This window comes from Euleptes europaea, chromosome 4, assembly GCF_029931775.1.
Source record: "Euleptes europaea isolate rEulEur1 chromosome 4, rEulEur1.hap1, whole genome shotgun sequence".
Taxonomy (NCBI): domain Eukaryota; kingdom Metazoa; phylum Chordata; class Lepidosauria; order Squamata; family Sphaerodactylidae; genus Euleptes; species Euleptes europaea.
The window spans coordinates 99291833-99317736 of record NC_079315.1 but is presented as its reverse complement, the minus strand read 5'-3'; the positions used below and the strand labels follow the sequence as shown (position 1 = coordinate 99317736).

The 25904-nt window shown below is 45.5% G+C and overlaps 2 protein-coding genes across 2 annotated transcripts; both read right to left on the bottom strand.

The window, feature by feature from the left end:
• Positions 1 to 3035: 3035 nt before the first annotated feature.
• Positions 3036 to 10935, bottom strand: LOC130476721 (molybdopterin synthase catalytic subunit-like). Its single transcript, XM_056848696.1, has 4 exons — positions 10815 to 10935; positions 9456 to 9609; positions 6451 to 6574; positions 3036 to 3194 (listed from the first exon to the last, which is right to left on the bottom strand). Exons 1-4 carry the CDS (start codon positions 10933 to 10935, stop codon positions 3126 to 3128), a joined length of 468 nt encoding a protein of 155 aa, XP_056704674.1. The 3' UTR covers positions 3036 to 3125.
• Positions 10830 to 19388, bottom strand: MOCS2 (molybdenum cofactor synthesis 2). Its single transcript, XM_056848697.1, has 4 exons — positions 19344 to 19388; positions 15224 to 15345; positions 11847 to 11993; positions 10830 to 10940 (listed from the first exon to the last, which is right to left on the bottom strand). Exons 1-3 carry the CDS (start codon positions 19353 to 19355, stop codon positions 11867 to 11869), a joined length of 261 nt encoding a protein of 86 aa, XP_056704675.1. The 5' UTR covers positions 19356 to 19388; the 3' UTR covers positions 10830 to 10940; positions 11847 to 11866.
• Positions 19389 to 25904: the final 6516 nt, after the last annotated feature.

The window sequence follows — 25904 nt, the reverse complement described above, 5'->3', positions numbered from 1 at the left end:
GACGATTGCAGCAGCACCATCCTGCCTGTGTTCCACAGCACCTAATATAATAGGCATGATCCTCCGGTCCTGGAGAGAAATATTATTCATTGTAGGAAACAGCCATGAGGAAAACTGCATACCTTTAAGTTAGTGCACCTCTAGCTCAATAAAGATTTGCAGTGGTTAGAACAGGGATGTCAAACCTATGGCCCAGGGGCTGGATCCGGACCTTGAGCCAGATAAGGCAGTCACCACCACCCCCAGTCCCAGTCTGGACTGGCGAGCCTGCAGTGGGTTTGCCAGCCGAGGCAGCCATCCCCTTCTCAATCTGGGCTAGTGAGCCCGAGGCAGCCACCTCCACCTACCAAATCTGGGCTGGCGAAGCATAGCTCAGCCCGACCAGGTGACATTTATGTTATATCTGGCCCTCGTAATAAATGAGTTCAACACCCCTGGGTTAGAACGTTGGGCTAGGATCTGGGATTTCCAGGTTCGAACCCCCACTCTGCCATGGAAGCTTACTGAGTGATGTTTGCCAAGTCACACTCTCTCAGCCTATGCTACCTCACAGGGTTGTTGTGAGACAACATGGAGGAGAGGAGAATGATGTAAGCCACTTTAGGGGGAAAGGCAGGGCATAAATGAAGTAAATACGTACATAAAATCCCAAATGGCACCATTGCATAAAATGTATGACTCCTTACTTCCACCCCCAAAGAAATATAGCCTTTAATTCACTCCAAGGCTCAGAAGATGCAAACGCATGCCTGAGTCTGCAAAAGTCATGAGCCTAGTCCCTCTTCCACCCTTCCTGCTATCCCAAACCCTGTTGCCCACATGAAACACTATTTTCCTTTCCAAAATGTTCTCTCTGACAGGATTTTGAAGGCTGTTTCACCAAACCCATAGAACCAAAGTGGTGTGCTGGCAGTTGATGGCTGATACCTGATCCCCAACGCACACCTGTCTGTAAAGATCTGCTTACTTCAATTACCCAGATTTTGAAAGAGCACATAAAGGCCAGCAGACACCTATCTGAAGAAGTGAGCTGTGACAACAGCTCATCCCCCGCCGGAAATTTTGTTAATCTTTCAGGTTCCACTGGACTCATGCTCTTTTCCATTGCTACAGACAGACTAACACAGCTCCCTATCAAAAAGGTAATGGTTTGGATTCAACCAGCTTTTTCACTGGTAAAAAAAAAAAGAGGAGCTGGTCTCCTTTGATCACCAAAAAGTTCATGCTGAGGCTCATAGGTCCCGCTTGGGCAAAAGCCATGTGGGACGGGGGCTGTAAGTGGGAGGGGAATTGGGTGAAAAAATCAGCAGGATCCAACCGAATGCGTGATGCAGAACTAACAATGCAAGTAAACAATAATACAAAGTCTGTCTTAAATAATTTAGTAGGTTTTTAGATCAATAGCAAGTGTGTAAATCTGTACATCATACCCATCTTACATTTGACACCAAAGTAAAATCCTGAATGCATAATAAAAGTCCGGTCCTCATAGACTGCCACAAGAGGCACTAAAGGTTCATCTATGCTTAGCATTTCTACGGTGCTTTCATGTGTTCAAAACACATCACATACGATATCTCAATAACCCTCTACAATATCCCTGTAAGGTGTGTAAGTATTTGAATCTACATATTTTAAAGGAAGGGCTGAAGCTGAGAAACAGGCCAGTGCAACTGGAGATTCCCCAGCTCACATTCTAAGGGAAAATGTCAGACACATATGAAGAGGTTGCACATTACATTCACAAGAATTCCCTCATCCACTCATTCCCTCCTCTGCTCTTCCAGCAACATCTGCGGAAAGTTAACAAAGCGCTCACCTGTGGCTCAGAGTTTAACTTTGCCCAGATGAAGCAGGAGATGGCAGCAGTGAATCAGGACTAGATGGAAAAGGACAAATGATAGGCTACAACCAGTGCTCGATTCACTCATTTGCCAGTTCCATCTTGGTGCTGCTGCACCTTAAAGAGTCACAACATTTATTCCGGCGTAAGTTTTCAGCAGTCAAAACGCGCTTCATTAGATACATCTGATACGAGTTCTGACTCACGAAAGCTTATGCCACAGCACATTTTGTTTGCCTTTGCCACTGGATTCAAGTTTTATTTTATTATGCTCAGTGTCTCAGGTCAGTTGTCAAAGTGTGTTGACAGAAGGGTTAGAGAACACCCACGAAGCCTTCTTTTATATTGCCTTTATTCCCCCTTAGCCGATTTACAACACTGTATTGAAAATTCTAATTTTTCCAGAATCAAAGCATCAATCTTTCCCAATTTTGTTGTGAAAGAGTATTGTGGGTATTAGGTTAAAAAAAAGTTAAGGTAGTCCCCTATGCAAGCACAGGGTCATTACTGACCCATGGAGTGATGTCACATCACAACGTTTACTAGGCAGACTATGTTTATGGGGTGGTTTGCCAGTGCCTTCCCCAGTCGTCTTCCCTTTACCCCCAGCAAGCTGGGTATTAGTGATTTTATATATTATTTCCTTATGCAACCATACCTCTGGGTTTACATTAGCATAGAATTTTAGTGTGTGGGGCAGAAAATCCATAGCTGGCAACTATTCTAATTTAGACAGGAGAGCCACTGCAATCATGGCCATTCCTGCCAGCCATACCCACAATCGCCCAGTTTACATGGTATACTTCTCCATATAAGTACAGGCCTAGGAAAACTCAAGGCTGCTCACATAGTAGGGCAAAAAAGGTAGGTGTGAATGTTCACACATGGGATTAGTAGTGTTCATAATGTGGATGAGGATTTTTAAAAATGGTTTTGTGAGAAAGGGCTGACATAGCCCAAGATTTCAAAACACTGTAAGAATGCAAAATGCTTAATGTAAAACCAGAGAAGCAATGCATGAAAAATCCTGAAATCTTCATGCAGATTCATGGATTTCAGTACAGGTTACAGAATGCAGGGGTCAGAATTTGAAGGAGAATACTATTCAAACCAGACTCATATTCTGACAAATGCCAGTGGCTGATTACAATATAAAAAAAAATCCGCTGTGTATACATCTGAACTCAAGCATTAACACAGAGAATTCCTTTAAAATACTTTGTGCATTGGTTCATGAGATTTCCTGCAAATTTGCCAAATTATCTTCCAGGTTGGAGGAGTTTTATTCAACTGTCTTAGCCCAAAAGCACTCCTTGTTTTCTTTCCAGGAATATTCTTCTTCATAGACCTCCTGAAACCAAGGAATACCAAAGAGAATTATTGCAATGTTGATTACACTGATGTGCACTCCCAATACTGGGATGTAAATGAGAAATCCTTTTGTCTGATACTGCAACCCCTGGCATCTAGTTTTAATTAACTGTTAACAAATAAAGACAATCAAGCATGATCCAGAAGCCCATGGGTACAGCTGAACAAGTAACTAAATGTGGGTCTTTAGGGGCATCAACTGTGTATAGTGGAAAGGGTGCATAGGCCCTAAACGAGAACAACCTGAAAACCGGAAGTATTGAGCCAACATGCTGGCATTACTCACAGGCCCTCAGCAGCGCCATCGATGGTTCATGGTACACAAAATTTTCAAAAATATTGTTTAAAACTACATTCAGGTTATGTGTATAAAGTGTATATAAAACATCAATGAATTTCATGTTTAGACTTGGGTCCCATCTCCAAGATATCTCATTATGTATATGCAAATATTCCAAAATACAGAAAGATCCGAAATTTGGAACACTTCTGGTCCCAAGCATTCCGGATAAGGGATGCTCAACCTGTAGTAGAGTACATACACAGGAAAGGACTAGAGGGGAGGAAAAGTAGGTAAAAAACCTGTTTCATTAAGCCACATGCTGATCCTTTCCACATTCTCAGTTGCACCTGAAGAAGGATGGCCCATCCTTCATCTCTCCAACTTAAAGCAAATATTTGGGTCATATGAATGGGCTCTCTGTTTAAAACGGGATGGTAGCATAGATATTTTATGGCTGACGTGGCTGCAGTAGCTTGGACTGCTTCAGCTGGCGTGTCAGCTGTGCCCATTCCTGGCTTAGTCTGATCTAGCCACAGTGATTCATGCCTTAATTACGCCTAGACTGGACTACTGCAATTGTGCTCTACTGGGGCTACCCTTGAACAGGGTTCAGAAGCTGCAGCTAGTGCAGAATGTTGCAGCTAGACTGCTGGTTGGGTCCAGCTACCAGGAACACATGACCCTGGTACTACAGCACTTAGACTGGCTACAGATCCACTCCCAAGCCAAATTCAATGTGTTGGTTTTGTCCTTTAAAGCCCAACATGGCTTGGTGCTGGGGTATCTGAAGAACCATCTTCTCCCATATGTTTCTGCCTGGGAATAAAGATCACAGGGAGAGGCCCTCCTGACTGTCCCATCAACCAAAGAAGCTTATCTGGTGGGTACACAAGAGACGGCCTTTTCGGTGGCAGCCGCACAATGATGGAACAACCTCCCCAGGGAGATATACCAGGCACTCTCACTTTTAGTCTTTAGGAGGCAGCTGAAGATGGTTTCATTTAGGATTGCATTTGACTAATTTAGTCATATCTACTCTGCTGGTCAATGACCGTAATAAATTGTATTGAATAGAATTGACTAATTTAGTGGGGATTTTTTAATTTAGTGGCAGTCCTCATTCTAATCTTCTACATATAACAGTTGTTGTACCTTGAGTTCCATAAGGTAGAAAGGAGGCTAATAAATGTTTTAACTAAACAAACAAACAAAAATAAATAAAAATACGGAAGGATTCTGCACATTTCGGCCAAGGGAAAAGCTGCTGAAATTGTATAACGACTTTTCTGGATACTCTTAGAAATCATATGGAAAACGGAAGTGAAGAAGTGGGTGTGTGAAGGAACCCACTCCCATTGTTAGCAGCAGGCCAGCTAGGGTCCCATTTGCTTCCCCTCATGATCTGGAGGACATTCATCCATGAGCCAAACCCTACTTACTCAACTAGGACTGATGCCTCACACACGTACGCAAGTAGAAGTGTTTACCCTGCATATGCTTAGGTAGCTTAAATCACCCACTGTGTAAATATTCAACATATAAACACAGTTAAGCTGACTGCAAAAGTCTCCAAATTATACTGTTAGAGAGGAATTTGAAAACAAGAGTATTTCAGTAACTTTGCAGGAAAGGTCATTCATTCAAAATTTTGGATGCTGCAGCAGTCTGAAACCAAAGGGTACGGAAGGCAGTAAATTTGCCAATAAGAAGACAATCCTGTGCAGACTTACTCCAGTTTAAAGCCACTGACTTCAGTAGGCTTAAACTGGAATAACTACTTAGGATGACAATGTTAGTTGATGCAGTTTTTTTTAAAAAAATATGGCTATTATTTCTCTTCTCCAACAAAAGCAGCATCCTTATCGAAATGTCAAGGAAACATGTTCACACGGAAATATTTGCCTGTAATTTTTAGGAGATATAAACGGGGGACAGATTGTATGCTACCTCCTCACTATGGCAATAAAAGTGACACAGTCATAATCTCATCCTCAGTCTAGCCCAAAACTAATCGGCACCTCCTTATCCCTTCTCCAGCATAGTGTAGTGGTTCAGAGCAGTGGTTTGGAGAAATGGACTCTAATCTGGAGAACCGGGTTTGATTCCCCACTCCTCCACATGAGCGGTGGAGGCTAATCTGGTGAACTGGGTTGGTTTCCCCACTCCTACACGTGAAGCCAGCTGGGTGACCTTGGGCTAGTCACAGCTCTTAGAGTTCTCTCAGCCTCACCTACCTCACAGGGTGCATGTTGTGGGGAAGGGAAGGTGATTGTAAGCCGGCTCTGATTCTCCCTTAAGTGGTAGAGAAAGTCACCATATTAAAACCAATTCTTCTTCTCCTTATTTTAAGATTACTTCTTTTGAAAAAGGTGGACTATGGCTTGGATCTTACATCGGATGAATAGAGTTGCACTGCATGAACGGTGACTTTCTGGCCTCCCTCCTCCCATGGCAGTCTGCTGTTTCTCCCCAAATTGTGTCCACTTGGATCAGTGGATCCCCAGAGGGTCAAAGTGTGGGGGACGCAGGAGGACTGGCAAAATTCACCCTCCCCATCGGCCAGGATCAGAAATGCCTGCCAACGGAAAGGACCCTTTGGATCCAAGCCTCAAAATGCCAGGCGACACAACCACACTTGGGTTTGTTTTGTAAACAGATAAAAAGTTATACTACTACGTGAAACCCTCTCACTGAAAACGGACGGCCTTGTCCTCTACCACCTCTTACTACGTGGAAGTACATTTACAAGAACCAACAACAGATCATGTGTGCTTTTCACCTCATGGAAAGGTTTCTTGTTTAGTCATTTTTAATGGCTCATTATTAGCTAGGGCGCCCTTGGCAAACAACCAATTCCTCGTCCTCTCTGACCAGTTGTCCCTATGAAGCATGGATGATGTACGTGGAACTTACAGTAGCGTTCCAGAAAACAGAAGTATTGCAAAACACGTACCTTTTTCCAGATGGGTACGGTTGTTTTTAACGTATTGATGCAGAACTGCACAGCCTCAAGAGATTCTGCTCTGTGAGGAGTCGAGATCGCCACAATCACACTGGCTTCGCTAATGGGAACCGTACTACGGAGACAGTGAAAAGAGACATTTGTTGTTGCTTTTAGCCACATTAGCTTAATCTTTAGACGTCTAAATGAAAAGCCAAGGCCTTTTTGCTAAAGGCTGCACCGACGTACAAAAACAGGCAGGCCGTGTTCTAGGAATCTTAAATTAGACTGGAACCGCACGTCTCTCAGCTGTACTTTGCAAGGTAGGACTCGGCACAAAAACAAATTAAGAAAAGCCAGGAGGAACAGATAACTTGCAACAACAACAACCTGTTATAATGACCATTGAACTGCGAGTCGGGCAGCAGTAGCACAGCCAGGAACCGTCCGAGGAAAGTTAGTATTAGTGACAGAATTAGACTGTTAGTTTAACCTCTCTCAAAGGCCTCGAACTGACAACATATAAGACCAAAGGGAACATATTGCTTAGATCCTTTGAAAATAGGGTTGCCATCCTCCAGGTAGTAACTGGAGATCTCCTGCTATTACAACTGACCTCCAGCTGGAGATCTCCTGCTATTACAACTGATCTCCAGCCAACAGAGGTCAATTCACCTGGAGAAAATGGCCACTTTGGCCATTGGACTCTATGGCATTGAAGTCCCTCCCCAAACCCCGCCCTCCTCAGGCTCCGCCCCAAAAACCTCCCACTGGTGGTGAAGGGGAATCTGGCAGCCGTATTTGAAAACTTCATCTTAATGGAAAACAAATAACATCCCGCAAATACAAACATGGATTGACAAATCTTTAGAGTACATAACAATGGCACAACTAACGGAATCGCTGAAAGACAACACACTAGAACAACATCAAGAGAAATGGAAATCCTTTTACTATTACATCAAAACCAAAAGATAACAATAAGACAATAGAAATAATAATATGGTTTATTTAGAAATCAATTCAAATCTGTTTATGATATAGAAATAATGTATTATAACCAATAGAGGGGTAGAAAATCTTTATGTTTAGGATAAATTGATATTCATTTAATATTCCTTTCTCCTCTCTGTTTCTTTTTTCTGTATACCTATATAATAATGAAAATAAATATATTTAAAAAAAAGAAACTTGCTAAAGGGACTGTGGATTATACCACCATCTACACAACGTATGAGAGCCAGTGTGGTGTAGTGGTTAAGGTGTTGGACTAGGATCGGGGAAACTCAGGTTCGAAATCCCACTCTGCCATGGAAACTTGCTGGGTGACCTTGGGCCAGTCACATACACTGAGCCTCAACCCTGGCAAGTATTTGGATGGGAGACCTCCAAGGAGTACCAGGGGCGTGATGCGAAGGCAGGTAATGGTGAACCACCTCTGAACGTCTCTTGCCTTGAAAAACCTACAGGTTGCCATAAGTCAGCTGTGACTTGACGGCAACACTATATACGCACAGACACATATACACAGGGCATGTTATTAGTTTGCCACATGTACCAGCCTGTTGTTGTTTCACGGTTTTCTACCATTTTTCGTGGAAGAAAAAAAGAGGGGAATAAAACCCAACCTACAAACAAAAGCTGGGTACCCAAGGTTGGGTGAAAAGAAAATATATATAAGTCTATGTATAAATGCTGAAAGTATAATTTATTAGAAGCGCTATATAAAAGCTAAAATTATTTAAAAGCATTAAAATAGCACAATGGCATTTCCTGAGGTTGATAACTATAACTACATACCAAACGTGTTTCGGCCTATGGGGCCTTCATCAGTGGTTAATTAAAACCCTTTGTTAAACCTGCACACATTTACAGAAATACATTAATGAATACAAATACAAACAGTTCAAACCCAACCAGGCATGTGTATATGTTGTAAATTCTATTCCCAATTACTCAAACATCTGGTTTAATAGGTTCTTGTTGTAATACTGGTTAGTATAAGTCTCTCAAATACTATGTGTGCAGGTATCAACCTAGTAAAGCAGTAATACCATTTTTCTTCATTATATCCAGACCTTGTATCATGCCTAACATGCTACGCTTGCACAGAGTTCAATAATCCTAGTCTTAGTACACTGCTTATTAGATGCCTTGTCATATTGATTTTATCAACCTGCACTGTGCTTATTAGATGTTTCTTTGTATAGATTCTTATCAACTCACATCGGGTAGAATCTCTGGGGGATTTTTCACGGAGCTATGCAGCAGTTTCACAGCCAGTTTGAGTCGCTGCAAATTTTTGGTTATTCATGGCTGCTCCGATTTTTTTCGGATTGAGCAATAAAAGCCGCGTTATAACCGGGGCAAGTCAAACCACTTTTGTGCCATTCTTTCCTGTTGCTGCGCAGTTTTTGGCTCAGAGCTCCATGAAAAAAACTGCCTTTGTTCCTTGGTTTGGAACAATTGTCCCTGCCCATGCCGGCTAATTTCTCCTCCCCCAAGAACGGCGATTGGCTGGGGGAGTTTTGCGCTCGGACAAGAATACCGCCCCTTTTGCTGCCTGCCTGCCTGCCTAGAGTCCTGGCACTTCTCTCCCTCCATCCCAGAGGCTGGTGGGCGGGCAGGTGGCACGCTTTCCCCGCCCCTCGCCCGGGATGGGCCTTGGAGCTGGGCCCACACCTCCAAGCCCAGGGGGACGTTGGAAAGCAAAGGTGTAACTATCTCAACAGAATACCTGTATCAGCTGTTAAACAAGAGCAACAACAAACACCAATCAAACTAACACAGTGGCAGGCTTTCAGTCTCATCCTATGATGCAGCGTACACTCTATTTTATTTTTTTAGGTGAGAGGAAATATTGAAAGTAGGCAGAAGGATTTGTCTAGATGCTGGCTCGAAGGGTCCGGTTTTTGGATCAGTCTGGATATGGGATGTCCAGATAAGGGATACTCTACCTTTTATGTTATTGCTTTTTTTAACGACTCAGGAAATGGGTATGGATTGGCCATACATACCCAAGTCTATGATGTATCGCTATATGTCTGACTGAGGGCCATTTTAATCTTATATTTGTGCATATTTTCTTTAGTTCCACTTCGGCCATGGGTGCATATGCTTCATATTCTAAGTGTTTGACCTTCTTCCCGTCAAAGTTATTCCTGGTAGTGCCTGAAAAAGGAAAGACACGTTATTTCAATGGATACTTCTGCCTGAAAGAAAAGACCAGCTAGCCCTCCACCGCTGGAACAATAGCTTTGTTAGGTCTGTGAATCAACTACGGATGATGGTTACCAAGAATTTGCCAGGAATTTGAGTTGACTGTAGGGTCAGCAACAAAGCAACTTCTCATGTTCTTGGTCCAGTGATCCGACTAGGGTTGCCTGGTCCCTCTTCGCCACCGGTGGGAGGTTTTTGGGGCAGAGCCTGAGGAGGGCAGGGTTTGGGGAGGGGAAGGATTTCAATGCCATAGAGTTCAATTGCTAAAGCGGCCATTTTCTCCAGGTGAACGGATCTCTATCTGCTGGAGATCAGTTGTAGTAGCAGGAGATCTCCAGCTACTACCTGGAGGTTAGCAATACTAGATCCGACACCCATCTATATTTGTTGGGTTTGTGTTGATTTGGCATGGGCAGCCCTCCAGGGACATTCCCATGGCGTTATTTGGACCCCAGACGTGAACATGATAAGATCCATAACTAGCAGTGAACGTGCACGGGCTGAAGTTCACAGCACACACAGACTGAGCAAAACAGATCTTCTGAATAAGGTTGTGGGCAACTCTAGCTGCAGTGTTCACACAGTGCAACACACAGTACGGTACGTCACCGTAGCCACAGGAAAGATTGAGTGTGTGGCGATGAAGAAGTTTCTGGTGGCCTGCACAGGCTGCAACATCCCGGAGCGTGATGCAACAGACCTCTGCAAAGATGCTTTCACATATATATGCATGCAGGAATCTATGTTAGGAAGTGGCTTAGGGAACATCTTTACTTAGTGGTGATAGCTATCACACCACACATTGTCATACGAGCCATGGTATCTTTGAACAAAATACATCCTTCTGTCCATCTGTTTGCGAGCCCAACCAAGATAATTTTACATGTCACACTGAATACATGAAGCTGCCTTACACTGAATCAGACCCCTTAGTCCATCAAAGTCAGTATTGTTTACGCAGATTGGCAGTGGGTCTCCAGGGTCTCAGGCAGAGGTCTTTCACATCACCTACTTGCCTAGTCCCTTAACTGGAGATGCCGGGGATTGAACCTGGGACCTTCTGCATGCCAAGCAGAGGCTCTACCACTGAGCCAAAGCCCCTCTTGAAATGGTCTACCAGGCTGCTCTCTTATTGAACAATATGCATTTAAGCTCACCTATGAAGAGGGACACAGCCCCACAGCAGGGAGAAACCACCAGGGCTGATACTTCGTCAGCAGAGAGCTTGTCTTCACTCAATTTAATGAAGTCCTTGGGTTCATCTCCAGTTCCATTCATGGTATCTGTAGAAGTAAATAATGATACAGTTGAATTACTGTTCTGGATCATTTACAAAGTCATATCTGAGCTGCTGAGGTCTACCAAGGAAACATGCATCACATCAATCCATATGCTTCTTTTGGTGTGTGAGGGGAAAATCACATGGTTTTGCATACAAACCCAAACACAATTATTTCAATAAAAGTCGGGGGGTGGCGAGATATTCTTCAAACAATTTTACAGTAAATTAAAACTGGATACTAAACAATCATCGCAATGATTACATGTTCACCGAGTAAAATAGCCTTGTGACATCTCCCAAATCTCTATCATAAGGCGACAGACAAATTAGAGCTGATAGCAGCACTGTACACAAAACATAACGCCCTTTGAAACCGATGCACGTAAAAGGAGAGTGAGCACGAACGCATTGGCTCCTCCCACTAAACACACTCAGGGGGTGATCTTAGCAACCAGGGCAGCTAACCAGCCACAACCCCACCTTGCCAAGAAACAGCAAACTCTTGCAGCTGTCCCCACTCATGCCCACCCCCTTGGGGCTCGGGGAGCCAGTTTCCAGTAACAGTGGTGTCTCCTGCCAGCCTCGCACAGGTGAGGACGTCCTCTTGATTGCCCCCAATGGGTGGGTGCCAGGGGGCAGTGAATCTGAGACCCTCCCCCCGGCCTTATCCCCAGGGCCCCAGAATCACTAAGACCACCCCTGCACATGGCAATTGGTCCATGAATCTATGTACACAGGAAACATACACATGTAGGCTCCTCCATGTTAAGGAATACAGCTTTTAAAATATCCCCGATCTCTCTCTTATATGTATAGGGGGTTGTGGCACTTTAACAGCCTTAGCTGTTCCCATTCATCAGTATTTCTGTCAACCCAATCACTATGTAGGAAAAACAGCACTACACACCTGAAAAAGTCTTCTCAGCATTAACCGCCACTGATGGGTGGGATAATGGCAACTTCGTCACCCGTGCGTAGGTCCAGCAGCTGATCCCCGAGGAGCACGTATTCCTGGCGGACGGCCAAGACCACTTGATCCCGTAGGGCAACCAGGCTGAAAGAACCAAAACAGGATAAAGACAACATTTCATGCGGTTACAGCGCTTCGCAAGGACACTGCAGGCCCAACGTTACACAGCTCGAGCCAGCTAATGCTGGATGAAATATCACCAGTCAGCTCTTGGGCCTAACGGATAGGTTTTTGAGAAAACGACATGCTTAATTTGCATTCCTTTAATTCGGCCAGCGACTCAACTGTGATTTCTTAATCTGTTTTCGCCACACATTTCTCTGGAGAAATGTTCGGAGGGAACAGAAGAGCTTTTTTTCACTAGCATCGCTATTAGATTAACAGCAGCTGGGAATAGACCAGAGGTCTGAATCTGACTGCCAGCTTCCAACAATAGAAGGGCATTTTCCATCAACGATGGAGGGTAATTTCCACTGATTCTTTCCACCCACACCCCTTGTGTTGTTCAGGAAGGTTCACTGGCCTCTAGGAACAAAATGTGGGGCAAGGCGTCAGGAGGAGGAGACAGGAAATTCCTACTCCACAAGCTCTACTCCACTCACAGAGGTCATAGGACAGGGTGAGCAGATGGTCACTTGGGAGTGACCAGTCACTCTCAATTGCTACTGTAATCATTTCCTTATCCTTCCCTTTAAAGCAGGGGTGGGGAACATCAGGCCTGGGGGCCATTTAAGGCCCACAAAATCATTTGGACTGTCCCTTCATGTGTCCTGGCAGATCTCTAGCTCAGAAGAATCTAAGAGTGGCAATCTGCCCCCTCCCGCGGACAGGAATAGCCTCTATTCAAGGCCGTTGGGAGTTTGTTTTGCCAAGAAAAAGAACCTTCCCCCCCCCCCTTGCAGAAGAGACATTAGCTATGGAGCTGCTAGGACTGCCCAAGAAACTGTATTAACCATTTCCCACCTGGGCCTGGACCAGGCGGGTCATCTGGGGCAGCTGTCTGCTTGGGGCTTGGTCAGCTAATTTTTAAGTTGATAATTTTGCATGGCCCACGGATGATGTTATAAATATCCAAATGGCCCTTGGCGGGAAAAAAGGTTCCCTACCCCTGCTTTAAAGCTATCGCCAGCTACTTCTCTTTTTCTTTTATTGTGCAAAGGAGACAGAAGTGCATAAGCGCACATGTCTTTGCTCTGACGGGAAAATCACAGCAACCCTTTTTCATCTGTCTGTCCTCCTCCAAGCATGAACACATGCAGCCTTGATCTGGACAGGAAAGGAAAGGCTCTTCCCGACTCCCGCTGCATCCAAGCAGCTATTTATCTCTTCCATGGGAAAACATCAAAGTAAATATATTTTTCATAGAATCATACAGTTGGAAGGGACCACCAGGGTCAGATTTCCCCCCAGGGCAAGTTACAATTTGGGGTGGGGGTGGTTTGTTTTGGAAAAACAACAGAGGAAAGGGTCCTTTACCTGACGATCACACGCCTGCTCTGAAACACTGTAATTTTTGCACAAACCACCATTTTGTGGCTGGCTCACCCACCAAGTTGCCATCTAGTAACTGATATCTCCCAAGGCTCTTGAAAAAAATTATGGAGCTTGCAGAAACATGAAATTTTCCCTCCCTTGTTATAGGATACGAGCCCGTATCTCTGAACAACAAATGGTATCCATGCTCCCTTAAAATCTTGAGGTTTTATGTAACTTTCACACATCACAACATTGTCACTGAAAAACTACTATGTCACAGGCACTTCAATTCAACACAACAGTCTTCGGAAACAGCTCCCACCCCAGACCCTGATGGACGCATGATCTCATTTGCTGCGAGAGCACGTACCTCCAGTGCTGAATCAACTGCGCTGGCTCCAGCTGGAGCACTGGATCAGGTTCAAGGTGTTGGTTTTGACCTTTAAAGCCTTATATGGTCTGGGACCATCATAGCTACAATACCGCCTCTCCTGGGACACCCCCCAGAGAGCTTTACGCTCAAGGAACAACAATTTACTGGTGGTCCCTGGTCCATGGAGTGTGTGGCTATCCTCAACCAAGGTCAGGGCTTTCTTGGCCCCGGCCTGGTGAAACAGTCTACCAAGTAACATCAGGCCCCTAAATGAGTTCTGCAGGGCCTGTAAAGCAGAACTGTTCCACCAGGCCTACACCTGAGGGCAGCTGCAAGTCTTTCCACTTTCATCATTTGCTGGCCTCCCCATCTTTTCCCACAACCTGGTCTGGGGGTCCACAGCTGATCGGGCCTGTCTAGTTGCTGCCACTGGGATGATACGCCATCTTGTTTTATTATAACATGAAGCATGAGTTTTAAAATATGTTTTAACGTATGCTTTAATTAATGTTTTATGATTGTGTTGTGACCCGCTCTGAGCCCGGCTTGCCGGGAATGAGGGCAGGATAAAAATGCAATAAATAAATAAATAAAATAGTTTGGAAGAACAGCCTGGATCACAGCCTGCCATTACAGGTGTAATGGTCTGGAGGGTAAAGTGGAAATCATGCAGTTAATTGGGGGGGGGGGGGGCTCAGCGTTAGAGCATCTGCTTGCTTTGCAGAAGGTCCCAGGCTCAATCCCTGGCATCTCCAGTTGGGGTGGGGGGGGGGAGAGAAGGATCTTGCACTAAGTGATGTGAAAGACCTCAGCTTGAGACCCTGGAGAACCACTGCCAGCCCGAGTAGACAACGCAGACCCTGATGGACCCACAATCTCATTCAGCTTCATGTGCTCGAATACTGCACAACAGGAGAAAGGGAAGAGCGGAAAACGCAAACCTTAGGATCTTCTGGAAGAGTTCACAGTGGTGGCCAGACTAACCAGTATGTTGAAAGAAAAAACGATTGAAGAATCACAAAAGAAATGGGAATGCTACTTTGAATATGTTAAATGGAAAGTGTAGGTTAGAGTTTAACAGAGACAAAAAAGAATAATTATATGTATTAAATAAGACATAGAACAAGATAAACTTAGAAGGGGATAGGAATAACAGAATATGATTAGCATAAATAATGTTTAATCCAAATTAGAGTGTTTTATATAGACTGAATGCATTAAGTAAATACCATAACAATAGTTTAATATTAATATTCAAAGTGTTAACTGATTTCCTGGAGGAAGTCTTAACTGTAAGGATGAATGTGTATGTATGTTAGTGTTTGTCAATTTTTCTTTTTGAAAATGTTAATAAAATATCTTTTAAAAAAAACAACCCTTAGGCTCTTCCAGGTTTGTTTATGCAGTGGCAACTTACAGTTACCCATTATATCTGAGCCAAGCCTTAGGTAAAAAACACAAATACCTTGAATGTCTCTTCACAATTTCATCCCACAGCTGCAGCGACGTTATCTGCTGAGGCACGGAAATGGTCTCAGTGCGGACTCCTGCTAAATCAGCACTTCTCGCAAAATACAGCACTACCACCTGTTTTTAAGAGTCCATCAGACAAATAATAAAATTCAGCATTTGAACAGCATAGCAATCCCTAACATGGTGCCTGCAGCTGCCACAGTGCCTGCCAATATGTTTTCTGGACCACACCTGCTTCTTCTCCAAAGCATCTCTGCCCTAAAACAAAGGGTCAATGATGGCTTTCCTCAGCCCCACTGGCATAAGAGGTGCATCCTCTCGGAGTCTACAGGGATGGCCCCATTCAGAAATAGCTGTCTGCATCGTAACAGGATGCTTGGCTTCCTTTTTTGATGGCTCCCACCCCTATGGCACCCATCTTGTGAATGATTTGCCCTCCACATGGCAGTCATTTTGCGGTGGCATCCACTATCCTTATTTAAAATGCCCATAGGTCAAGAAGGTTGGGGACCCCTAGTGTAACCCATATGCAAAGTATCCCTGGGTTCTTGGAGGATCTGTCCAATCAATCAGTCTCTAGTGCTTTCTTAAGCACTCGAAGCACCTACCCCAGAAGGTCGGACCAGAACCAACAGGTTGAAATTTTCGGCTAAACAGTAGGAAGAACTTCCTGACAGTTAGAGCAGATCCTCAATGGAACAGGCCTCCTCAGGAGGCGGCGGGCTCTCCTTCGGAGATGTTTAAGCAGAGACTAGATAGCCATGTGACAGCAATGCTGATTCTCTGAGCTTAGGAAGATCCTGAGAGGGAGGGCAGGAAAGTCAGTGCTTGGCTCTCGGGGCCCTTTCTTACATGGCCAGGGTAATGCCGGTCGCCACCTTTGGGTCAGGAAATAATTTACCTCCAGGCCAGATTGGCCCAGGGATCCTGGAGGGTTTTTTGCCTTCCTCTGGGCATAGAGCAGAGTCCCTGAGGGTGTGTGTGTGGGGGGGGGGGATGTAGTTGTGAATTTCCTGAGTTGTATAGGGGGAAGGACTAGCTCTGTGTTTCGAGTTTTCTATGTTTATGTGACGCACATTACCTCAAAACTCTACAAAACTTCTGCACCCTAGACCGGAGTTGTTATTCTAACGCAGGGGTGGGGAACCTTTTTTCTGCCAAGGGCCATTTGGATATTTATAAAATCATTCAGGGGCCATACAAAATTATCAACTTAAAAATTAGCCTGCTATATTTGGTCAAACATTTAGCCAAGAGGCACGACCGGAGACGGCTCTGAGTGTCTGCCACATAGAGCGACTCGCTTTTGAGCTCTGGTGTCCCCAGCTGGGCCCAAGAGATTCAGGCAGGGCAGCATCCTTCTGAGCTAGAGATGTACCAGGACCCATGAAGGGCCAGACCAAATGATTTCGAGGGCCTTATACGGCCCCCGGGCCTGACGTTCCCCACCCCTGTTCTAACGGAACAAGAGACCAGCAGGAGCAAAGACAGCCGCTTCCCAGCAGCCACATAGTAAGGTAAGGGCCAAGTTTATCTTTCAAACAGGAACAGATTATGCTTTTAAGCATTCCACTATACTTGCTCCAGACATCTCAGAATAACCATATTACATCATTTGTCTCCAAACTGTATTCCTATTAATGAAAAACAGTGAACACATGTACAACTCGTTTTCACTTGATTTTTTCTTTGTACACTTGCAGAGTCATTCTTATTTCACACTCAGCGTACACACAGCTGAATATGTGATTTAACCCCACAATTATCCAGGCCTTCGGTTTTATTTCTCAAGTGAATGCATCTTGGAATTTTCTTGCAAAGAAGTATAGCTTGTGTAAAGGGCTCAGCAGGCATAAGAACATAAGAAAAGCCATGCGGGATCAGACCCAGGCCCATCAAGTCCAGCAGTCTGTTCACACAGTGGCCAGCCAGGTGCCTCTAGGAAACCCACATACAAGACTGCGGCAGCGTTATCCTGCCTGTGTTCCACATATAATAGGCATGCTCCTCTGATACTAGAGAGAATAGGTGTGCATCATGACTAGTATTCATTTTGACTAGTCGCCATGGATAGCTTTATCCTCCATGAACATGTCCATTCCCCTCTTAAGCCTTCCAAGTTGGCAGCCATCACCACATCCTGGGGCAAGGAGTTCCAAAATTTAAATATGCGTTGTGTGAAGAAATACTTCCTTTTATCTGTTTTGACTCTCTCACCCCCCAGCATTCTAGTATTATGAGAGGGAGAAAAGCTTCTTCCTGTTCACTCTATCCATACTATGTATAATTGTATAGACCGCTATCCTGTCTCCCCTTAACCACCTTCTTTCCAAGCTAAACAGCCCTAAGCGTTTTAACCGCTCCTCATAGGGCAGTTGCTCTAGACCCTGATCATTTTGGTTGCTCTTTTCTGCACCTGCTCAAGCTCTGCAATATCCTTTTTTAGGTATGGTGACCAGAACTGTACACAGTATTTGTGGTCTCACCATAGATTTGTACAAGGGCAGTATGATAGCAGCAGTTTTATTCTCTATTACTTGTCTAATTATGGAAAGCGTGGAATTTGCCTTTTACACAGGAGTCGACATTTTTAGTGAGCTATCCACAAAGACCCCAAGATCCCTTTCTTTGTCTGTCAATGCCAGCACAATCCCATCAGTGTATATGTGAAGTTGGGATTTTTTGCCCCAGTCTTGGGATCCAGTTGCAGGGCTAAATTTAGATGCTGGCCTACATCCCCTGTGCCTGGGCTTGACTGAGGGGCATGCGGAATCACAACGATCAAAACGTTGCCTCTGAACTCGCCTCTCAAATTAAGGGCTCAGGTGTCCCGGATCCGAGGGCCTGGCCTGCCAACAGTTAACGGCAGGTAGTTCAAAGGCCCAGAAGAAAGCTGATAGGAAGAAAGTAGATTCCTTTGAAATGTGGTGTTGGAGGAGAGGGTTACGGATAATACCGTGGACTGCCAAAAAAACAAATCAGTGGGTTCTAGATCAAATCAAGCCTGAACGGGATCCTAGAAGCAAAAATGACTAAACTGAGGCTGTTGTACTTTGGTCACATTAGGAGAAGACAAGAGTAACTGGAAAAGGCAATCATGATAGGGAAAGTTGAAGGCAGCAGGAAAAGAGGAAGACCCAACAAGAGATAGATTGACTCTGTAAAGCAGTAGTTCCCAACCTTTTTTTGACCAGGGACCACTAGGACTTTTTTGTTCGGTGCAGGGACCCCAAGGTTCAACATAAAAATTCCGAGAATTTGAAAATAAACTTTAATCATAACTGTTAGTTAAACATTAAACTTAGAATAATATTTGAATACATATTTTTATAATAGAGAACTTTTAATTTAAAATATTAATTTATTATGGGGTTATAACTTTGTTTCGCGGACCCTAATTTAGTTCTCGCGGACCCCCAGTTGGGAACCAGTGCTGTAAAGGAAGCCACAGCCCTTGATTTGCAAGGCTTTTAAAGATAGGATGTTCTGGAGGACATTGATTCATAGGGTCGCCATGAGTCAGAAGTGAAATTGATGGCACTTCACACACACACACACACACACACACACACACACACACACACACACACGGCCCTGACCTGGCTGGTCCAGGCTCATGAGTCAGAAGCGAACTGATGGCCCTGGTTAGTATTTGGATGGGAGACCACCAAGGAAGACCAGGGTTGCTGTGCAGAGGAAGGCACTGGCAAACCACCTCTGATAGTCTCTTGCCATGAAAACCCCAAAAAGGGGTCGCCTTAAGTCAGCTGCGACTTGACGGCGCTTTACATACACACAACACACACAAGGGCCCTTTAAGCCCGGGAGGTTTTGCCTTGGATTTCTAGATGCACGTTTTCCCCCATCCGAATTCTCCAAACTGTGCATGGGGGGGGGGGGGCTTATTGTTGAGTTTGGAGAATCTGGAGGGGGGGGAAACGTGCATCTAAAGAGGGGCCAACCCGAGGCAAAAACCTCCCGTGCATCCAAAGGCCCAGCTGAGACGCTCGGATGGGGGGACGGGGAGGGGAGCCAGGGCTCGAGTCCCTGCAGGCGCTTCCCCCGCGACTCCGAGCGCAGCCCGCGGCCGGCCGGGGGGAAGCGCGGAATACCTGGCAGGTCATTGGCAGCCCGTCCTGGGGGAGCAGCAGCCCCGGTCGATCCTCCGGGCCGGCACCTGGTGCGCCTGCGTCCGGCCGGCCGGCCCCCCCGACCTGCTCCGCCTCCGAAGGGCCGGCTTCTGGCAGCGGGGCAGTGCCCAGATCGGAGGAGGAGGAGGAGGAGGAGGAGGCAGCCTCGCTGCCTGTTGGGGCCGAGTGCGGAGGGAGGGCGCGGCAGCCGCACCGGAGGAGCCGGGCTCGCTTGTGCCCGGGAGGTTTCGCCTGGGATGGGCAGCTCTCCAGGGGCGAAAACGCGCGGCCGCTTGAGCCTCCTTTCTTCCCTGTTCCAGCCAGGATCCAGCCAGGATCGAACGCAGTTCGATCCTGGCTGGATCCTGGCTGGAACAGGGAAGAAAGGAGGCTCAAGCGGCCGCGCGTTTTCGCCCTTGATGCACGGTTTCCCCCCATCCGAATTGGCAAAACTCAACCATCAGCCCCCGTTCGGAGAATTCGGATTGGGGGGGAAATGTGCATCTAGGGAGCAGCCCGTCCCAGGCAAAACCTCCCGGCCATAACTGGCCCCCCAATAGTCCCTAGGGCCGGAGTAGAAAGGCGGTGCGCCCCTCTCTGAGCAGCCACGCGGAATTCCCTGATCTACCCAGGGATGCTTTTAGCGTGGGGTGGGCATGGAAGGCGGGTGGTTCCTCTCTCTCTTTTTTGCTTATACGGGATATGGTGTAGATACCATAATAGATAATTCACAGTGGGTAGCCGTGTTAGTCTGTTTGCGGTAGTCAAAAAGGGCAAGAGTCCAGGAGCACCTTAAAGACTAACAAAAATATTTTCTGGTAGGGTAGGAGCTTTCGTGAGCCACAGCTCACTTCTTCAGATAGAAAAGGGCAGGAGTCCAGTAGCACCTTAAAGACTAACAAAAATATTTTCTGGTAGGGTAGGAGCTTTCGTGAGCCACAGCTCACTTCTTCAGATAGAAAAGGGCAGGAGTCCAGTAGTACCTTAAAGACTAACAAGAATATTTTCTGGTAGGGTAGGAGCTTTCGTGAGCCACAGCTCACTTCTTCAGATAGAAAAGGGCAGGAGTCCAGTAGCACCTTAAAGACTAACAAAAATATTTTCTGGTAGGGTAGGAGCTTTCGTGAGCCACAGCTCACTTCTTCAGATAGAAAAGGGCAGGAGTCCAGTAGCACCTTAAAGACTAACAAAAATATTTTCTGGTAGGGTAGGAGCTTTCGTGAGCCACAGCTCACTTCTTCAGATACTTATCTGAAGAAGTGAGCTGTGGCTCACGAAAGCTCCTACCCTACCAGAAAATATTTTTGTTAGTCTTTAAGGTGCTACTGGACTCTTGCCCTTTTTGAGATACCATAATAGTAAAGGAGCCCCGTGGCGCAGAGTGTTAAGCTGCAGTACTGCAGTCCAAAGCTCTGCTCACGACCTGAGTTCGATCCCGATGGAAGTTGGCTTAGGTAGCTGGCTCAAGGTTGGCTCAGCCTTCCATCCTTCCAAGGTCGGTGAAATGAGTACCCAGCTTGCTGGGGGTAAAGGGAAGATGACTGGGGAAGGCACTGGCAAACCACCCGCAAACAAAGTCTGCCTTGGAAACGTCGGGATGTGACATCACCCCATGGGTCAGGAAAGACCCGGTGCTTGCACAGGGGACCTTTTCCTTTTCCTACCATAATAGTAAAGAGCCCCGTGGCGCATAGTGGTAAGCTGCAGAACTGCAGTCCAAGCTCTGCTCATGACCTGAGTTCAATGCCGACGGAAGTCAGTTTCAGGTAGCCAGCTCAAGGTTGACTCAGCCTTCCATCCTTCCCAGGTCGGTCAACTGAGGACCCAGCTTGCTGGGGGTAAAGGGAAGATGACTAGGGAAGGCATTGGCAAACCACCCTGTAAAACAAACGTCAGGATGTGACGTCACCCCATGGGTCAGGAATGACCCGGTGCTTGCATAGGGGACCTGGACCTTTTACAGTACCAAAAGGGGAGTGGTACCTAGAACACCCATATACATAAAGGCACTGGCAAACCACCCCGTAAACAAAGTCTGCCTAGTAAACGTCGGGATGTGACATCACCACATGGGTCAGGAATGACTCAGTGCTTTCACAGGGGACCTTTTCCTTTTAATACATACATGCATTTCCCCAAGAAGAAAGAATGGTGGTAAAGATGACTGATAGTGCAGTCCTGAGAACACTTCCCTAGAAGTAAGCCCCACTGAGTAGACTTCAGTAAGATTTTGAGTAGACATACTTAGGATTGCACTGCTGATTTCGAGAGTGTAACCCTTCTTAGGATTGTCTTCTAAATAAGAATGAGTTTATACATTTATACATTTTGAAAAGTAAAGGCAAACACAGAAAGGGGGAGGGTTTATTCTTTTCTTTTTCTTTTTTTTTCTTTTTTTTTGCTTGTAACTTGAGAAATCAGGATCATCCAAAGAAAACAGGCAGTAGGATGAGGCCAAACCAAGGAAAATACAGAAAGCACACCCAGCTTATGATACTCACTGCTGCATGACATGACCATCAGCTAGCATGGTTTTGAAAAATAGATTTTTATAAGAATCAGTGGTTATCGGCCATGATAGCTACGCAGCACCTCCACTATGACAGACAGTATCTCAATGAATGCTGGGTGCTAGGAGCAAATGGGGGGCATGCCCTCATATCTTGCTTGTGGGCTCCCTGATTCATCCAGAAATTGAATTTGGTACTATTTGCACCAAAAACATAAGAAGAGGCCTGCCGGATCAAACCAGTAGTCCATCTGCCCCAACACCTTGCTTTCCCAGTCAGATACCCCTAGAATTTCTTCAAGTAAGGCAAAAAGGACAAAGCCAAGTTCTCTTATTTAGAGCACCGTACCTCTGACCATACGCTTAGCCATCATGGACAGGAGCCATAGTTGGAGAAACCTGCCTTGATTTTGTCTACTCTCCTTTTAAAGCCCTCACGAGCCAGCCTAGCCTCTATTACATTTTGTGGCATTAAATCCCATAAATTAATTACATATCCAAAGGAGCAGATTCTTTTGTCTGTCCTTAGTTTACTGCCCATCAATTTCATGGGGGGGGGGGAGCCTCAAGTTCTACTATTATGAAAGAGGGAGTAAAATAGCTCCTTTTTCTACACCAAATGTAATTTTCTTAACTTCTATCCTGCCCTTAACCATCAAGGGATTTTTTAATAGACTTAAAAGCCCCACAGTTTTTAGCCAGTCCTCATAGGGGAGGTGTGCCAATCCCTTGGTCTTTTTGCTGCCCTTTTCTTGATCTTTTCTGGTTCTACAATATCCTTTTTGGGATGGGGTGACCGGAACCATGCACAGTATTCCAAGGGGTGGAGGTGCACCATCCAAGAGCATTATTTGCCAGGACAGGGTATAGATGACAGACATCTTGCTGGGGGTGGGGTGTTATCTGGATTTCTATTTTGTACGTGTTTTAGTTTGTGGTATTTTTAATTGTGAGTTGTAAGCTGCCTTGAGCCACTAGGACAGGGGTCTCAAAACTGCGGCTCCAGAGCCGCATGCTGCTCTTTGGCCCGTTGAGTGCGGCTCTCCGAACTTGGTTCAGAGCCCCTGCTCTTGTGCCCGCTCGCGCCGGCAGCCGGGCTGCGGAGCCGGCGCGCCTGAGATAGAGAGAGTGGGTCTCCCTTTCCCTTGCCCTCAATGGTTGGGAGGCCAAAGCCTCCCCTCCCCTCTAGCCGCGCGATTGCTGGGCGGGAGGCTCGGTGGTTCCTGCCCCCCCCCCCCGCCTATCAGCTGTTGGGCTGGGCGGGCTTACTTTGGTAGACCTGGCCTCCGGCTGAGTCCCATTGGGAGGCCATGTCTACCTACTGGACTCCGAGGAGGGGAAAAAGTCCTCCTTCAGAGGCCAGGTCTACCAATTGGCTTCTATGGCGGTAGACCAGGCCTCCAGACGAGGACTCCGGACGGGGAGGGGGAAATGGCAGGAACTTACAATTAATTTTTTATCAATAAATAAGATCACTATTAAGTATGATATAAAGTTTTATTCAGTGTACCTATAGTTTAATTAAGACTTAAAACTTTAATTAAAGTTTATTAAGTTAATAAACAGTGTATCTACCTATTTAGTTTAAGTTTAAGAAATTTGGCTCTCAAAAGAAATCTCAATCGTTGTACTGCTGATATTTGGCTCTTTTGACTAATGAGTTTGCCGACCCCTGCACTAGGATATAAATGTTCTGTTTAATAAATAAATTACAATCCTGGGTAATTCAAGCCCTTTCCCGAAGACTTCTTTTTAATCCCACAAGGCAATCCTTATGAGCCCCTGAATTGCCTGTTGATTAACAAACCTGGTTTTTCAAAAGAAGCAAACTGATATTCATATCTTAAGTGTGGAAACATGAAATTGGTGCAGTGGTTAGAGTTTTAGATTGTGTCTGGAGAGACTCAGGTACCCTGTTTACCACAAACTTCACCATAACCTGGAACCAATCATTTTCTCTTGGCCTAGCCTACCTCACCCTTGAAGCCATTTGTGAGTACACTAGCAAGAGAATGCTAGAATACTTTCAGGCTGCTTATTTGGTCAGTTTCACAGTGAGTAGTCAGTTTCAGCCCTCCGCTGATGGAACAGAGCCAGGTTGATTTGCCACCCTCCCCTTATACGCATCCTTTTACAGGCATGAAAGCCTTTGTTTGTTCGCTTGCAAGTGCACTAGGCACAGAATGCTGGAATACTATGAGGCTGCTTATTTGGTCGGTCTCACAGCGAGTGGTCAGTTTCAGTCCTCGGCCAGATGGAATAGAGCCAGGCTCATTTGCCACCCTCCCCTTCTACGCATCCTTCTCTGCTTTGGCTGTAAAATGGCTACTAGGTTCAGCTCAAATGAAAAAATCCTTCCACAAGGCTGGCGGGGGGGCTGGTGACTTAAAAAAAAAATACACCACAGCAAATTATAAAGCAGCATTTTCAGAGAGGAAAGACATGTGCACTGACGTGTTTTGTTTTTTGGTAGGGATCTCACGATTTATTGCTAGTGAGCATTTATTGCTAGTGAACAAAAAAAAAAAAAAAAAAGGAGGGGGTGGCAAGCCATGTAACAAGGATAACTCCCCCCACAGGTTCAGAAGCTCTGCATTTTTGCTGGGCATGCATATAGTTGATCATAAGGTACTCCTGGAATTTCTTCCAGGGGAAAAAGCCCCTGTGCATAGTGTTTTGAGAATTCATAAGAACATAAGAAAGGCCCTGCTGGATCAGACCAAGGCCCATCAAGTCCAGCAGTCTGTTCACACAGTGGCCAACCAGGGGCCTCTAGGAAGCCCCCAAACAAGACGACTGCAGCAGCACCATCCTGCCTGTGTTCCACCGCACCCAAAATAATAGGCATGCTCCTCTGATACTAGAGAGAATAGGTATGCAGCATGACAAATATCCATTCTAACTAACAGCCATGAATGCCTCTCTCCTCCATGAATATGTCCACTCCCCTCTTAAAGTCATCCAAGCTGGCAGCCATCACCACCTCCTGGGGCAGGGAGTTCCACAATTTAACTATGCGTTGTGTGAAAAAATACTTCCTTTTATCTGTTTTGAATCTCTCACCCTCCAGCTTTAGCAGATGACCCCGTGTTCTAGTATTATGGGAGAGGGAGAAAAACCTCTCCCTGTCCACTCTCTCCAAACCATGCATAATTTTATAGACCTCTATCATGTCTCCCCTCAGCCGCCTTCTTTCCAAGCTAAACAGCCCTAAGCGTCCTAACCGCTCCCCATAGAACAGTTGCTCTAGTCCCCTAATCATTTTGGTTGCTCTTTTCTGCACCTTCTCAAGCTCTGTAATATCCTTTTTTAGGTGTGGTGACCAGAACTGTACAGAGTATTCCAAGTGTGGTCTCACCATAGATTTGTACAAGGGCAGTATGATAGCAGCGTTTTATTCTCTATTCCTCTTCTATTTATCCAGCATGGAATTTGCCTTTTTTACAGCAGCCGCACACTGGGTTGACATTTTCATTGAGCTATCCACTGCCACCCCAAGATCCTTTTCTTGGTCTGTCGCTGCCAGCACAGATCCCATCAGTGTAAATGTGAAGTTGGGATTTTTTGTCCCAATATGCATCACTTTACACTTACTCACATTGAATCTCATTTGCCATTTTAATGCCCATTCTTCCAGTATGCAGAGATCCTTCTGGAGCTCTTCACAGTCCGATTTTGTTTTAACCACCCTAAATAATTTGGTGTCATCTGCAAACTTGGCTACTTCACTGTTTAACCCCAACTCCAGGTCATTGATGAACAGGTTGAAAAGCACCGGTCCCAACACAGATCGACTGCAAATCACTGTGCAGTTAGAGAGCAGCAGATCCAGCGGAAACAGCCCATGCATAAAAGGACTCTGTGATTCCTTTATACACTACACATCACCCCACTTTTTGTTTCTGACTTGTCGTTTATTCATAAGCCACGTATTTTATTGTCTTTTCATTGTGATGAATGATGGAAGCAAAACAATCGAGAGGTTGCAAGTGGGGAGGGGGGAGGCGGACAAGTCCATTTTATTGACTAATGTC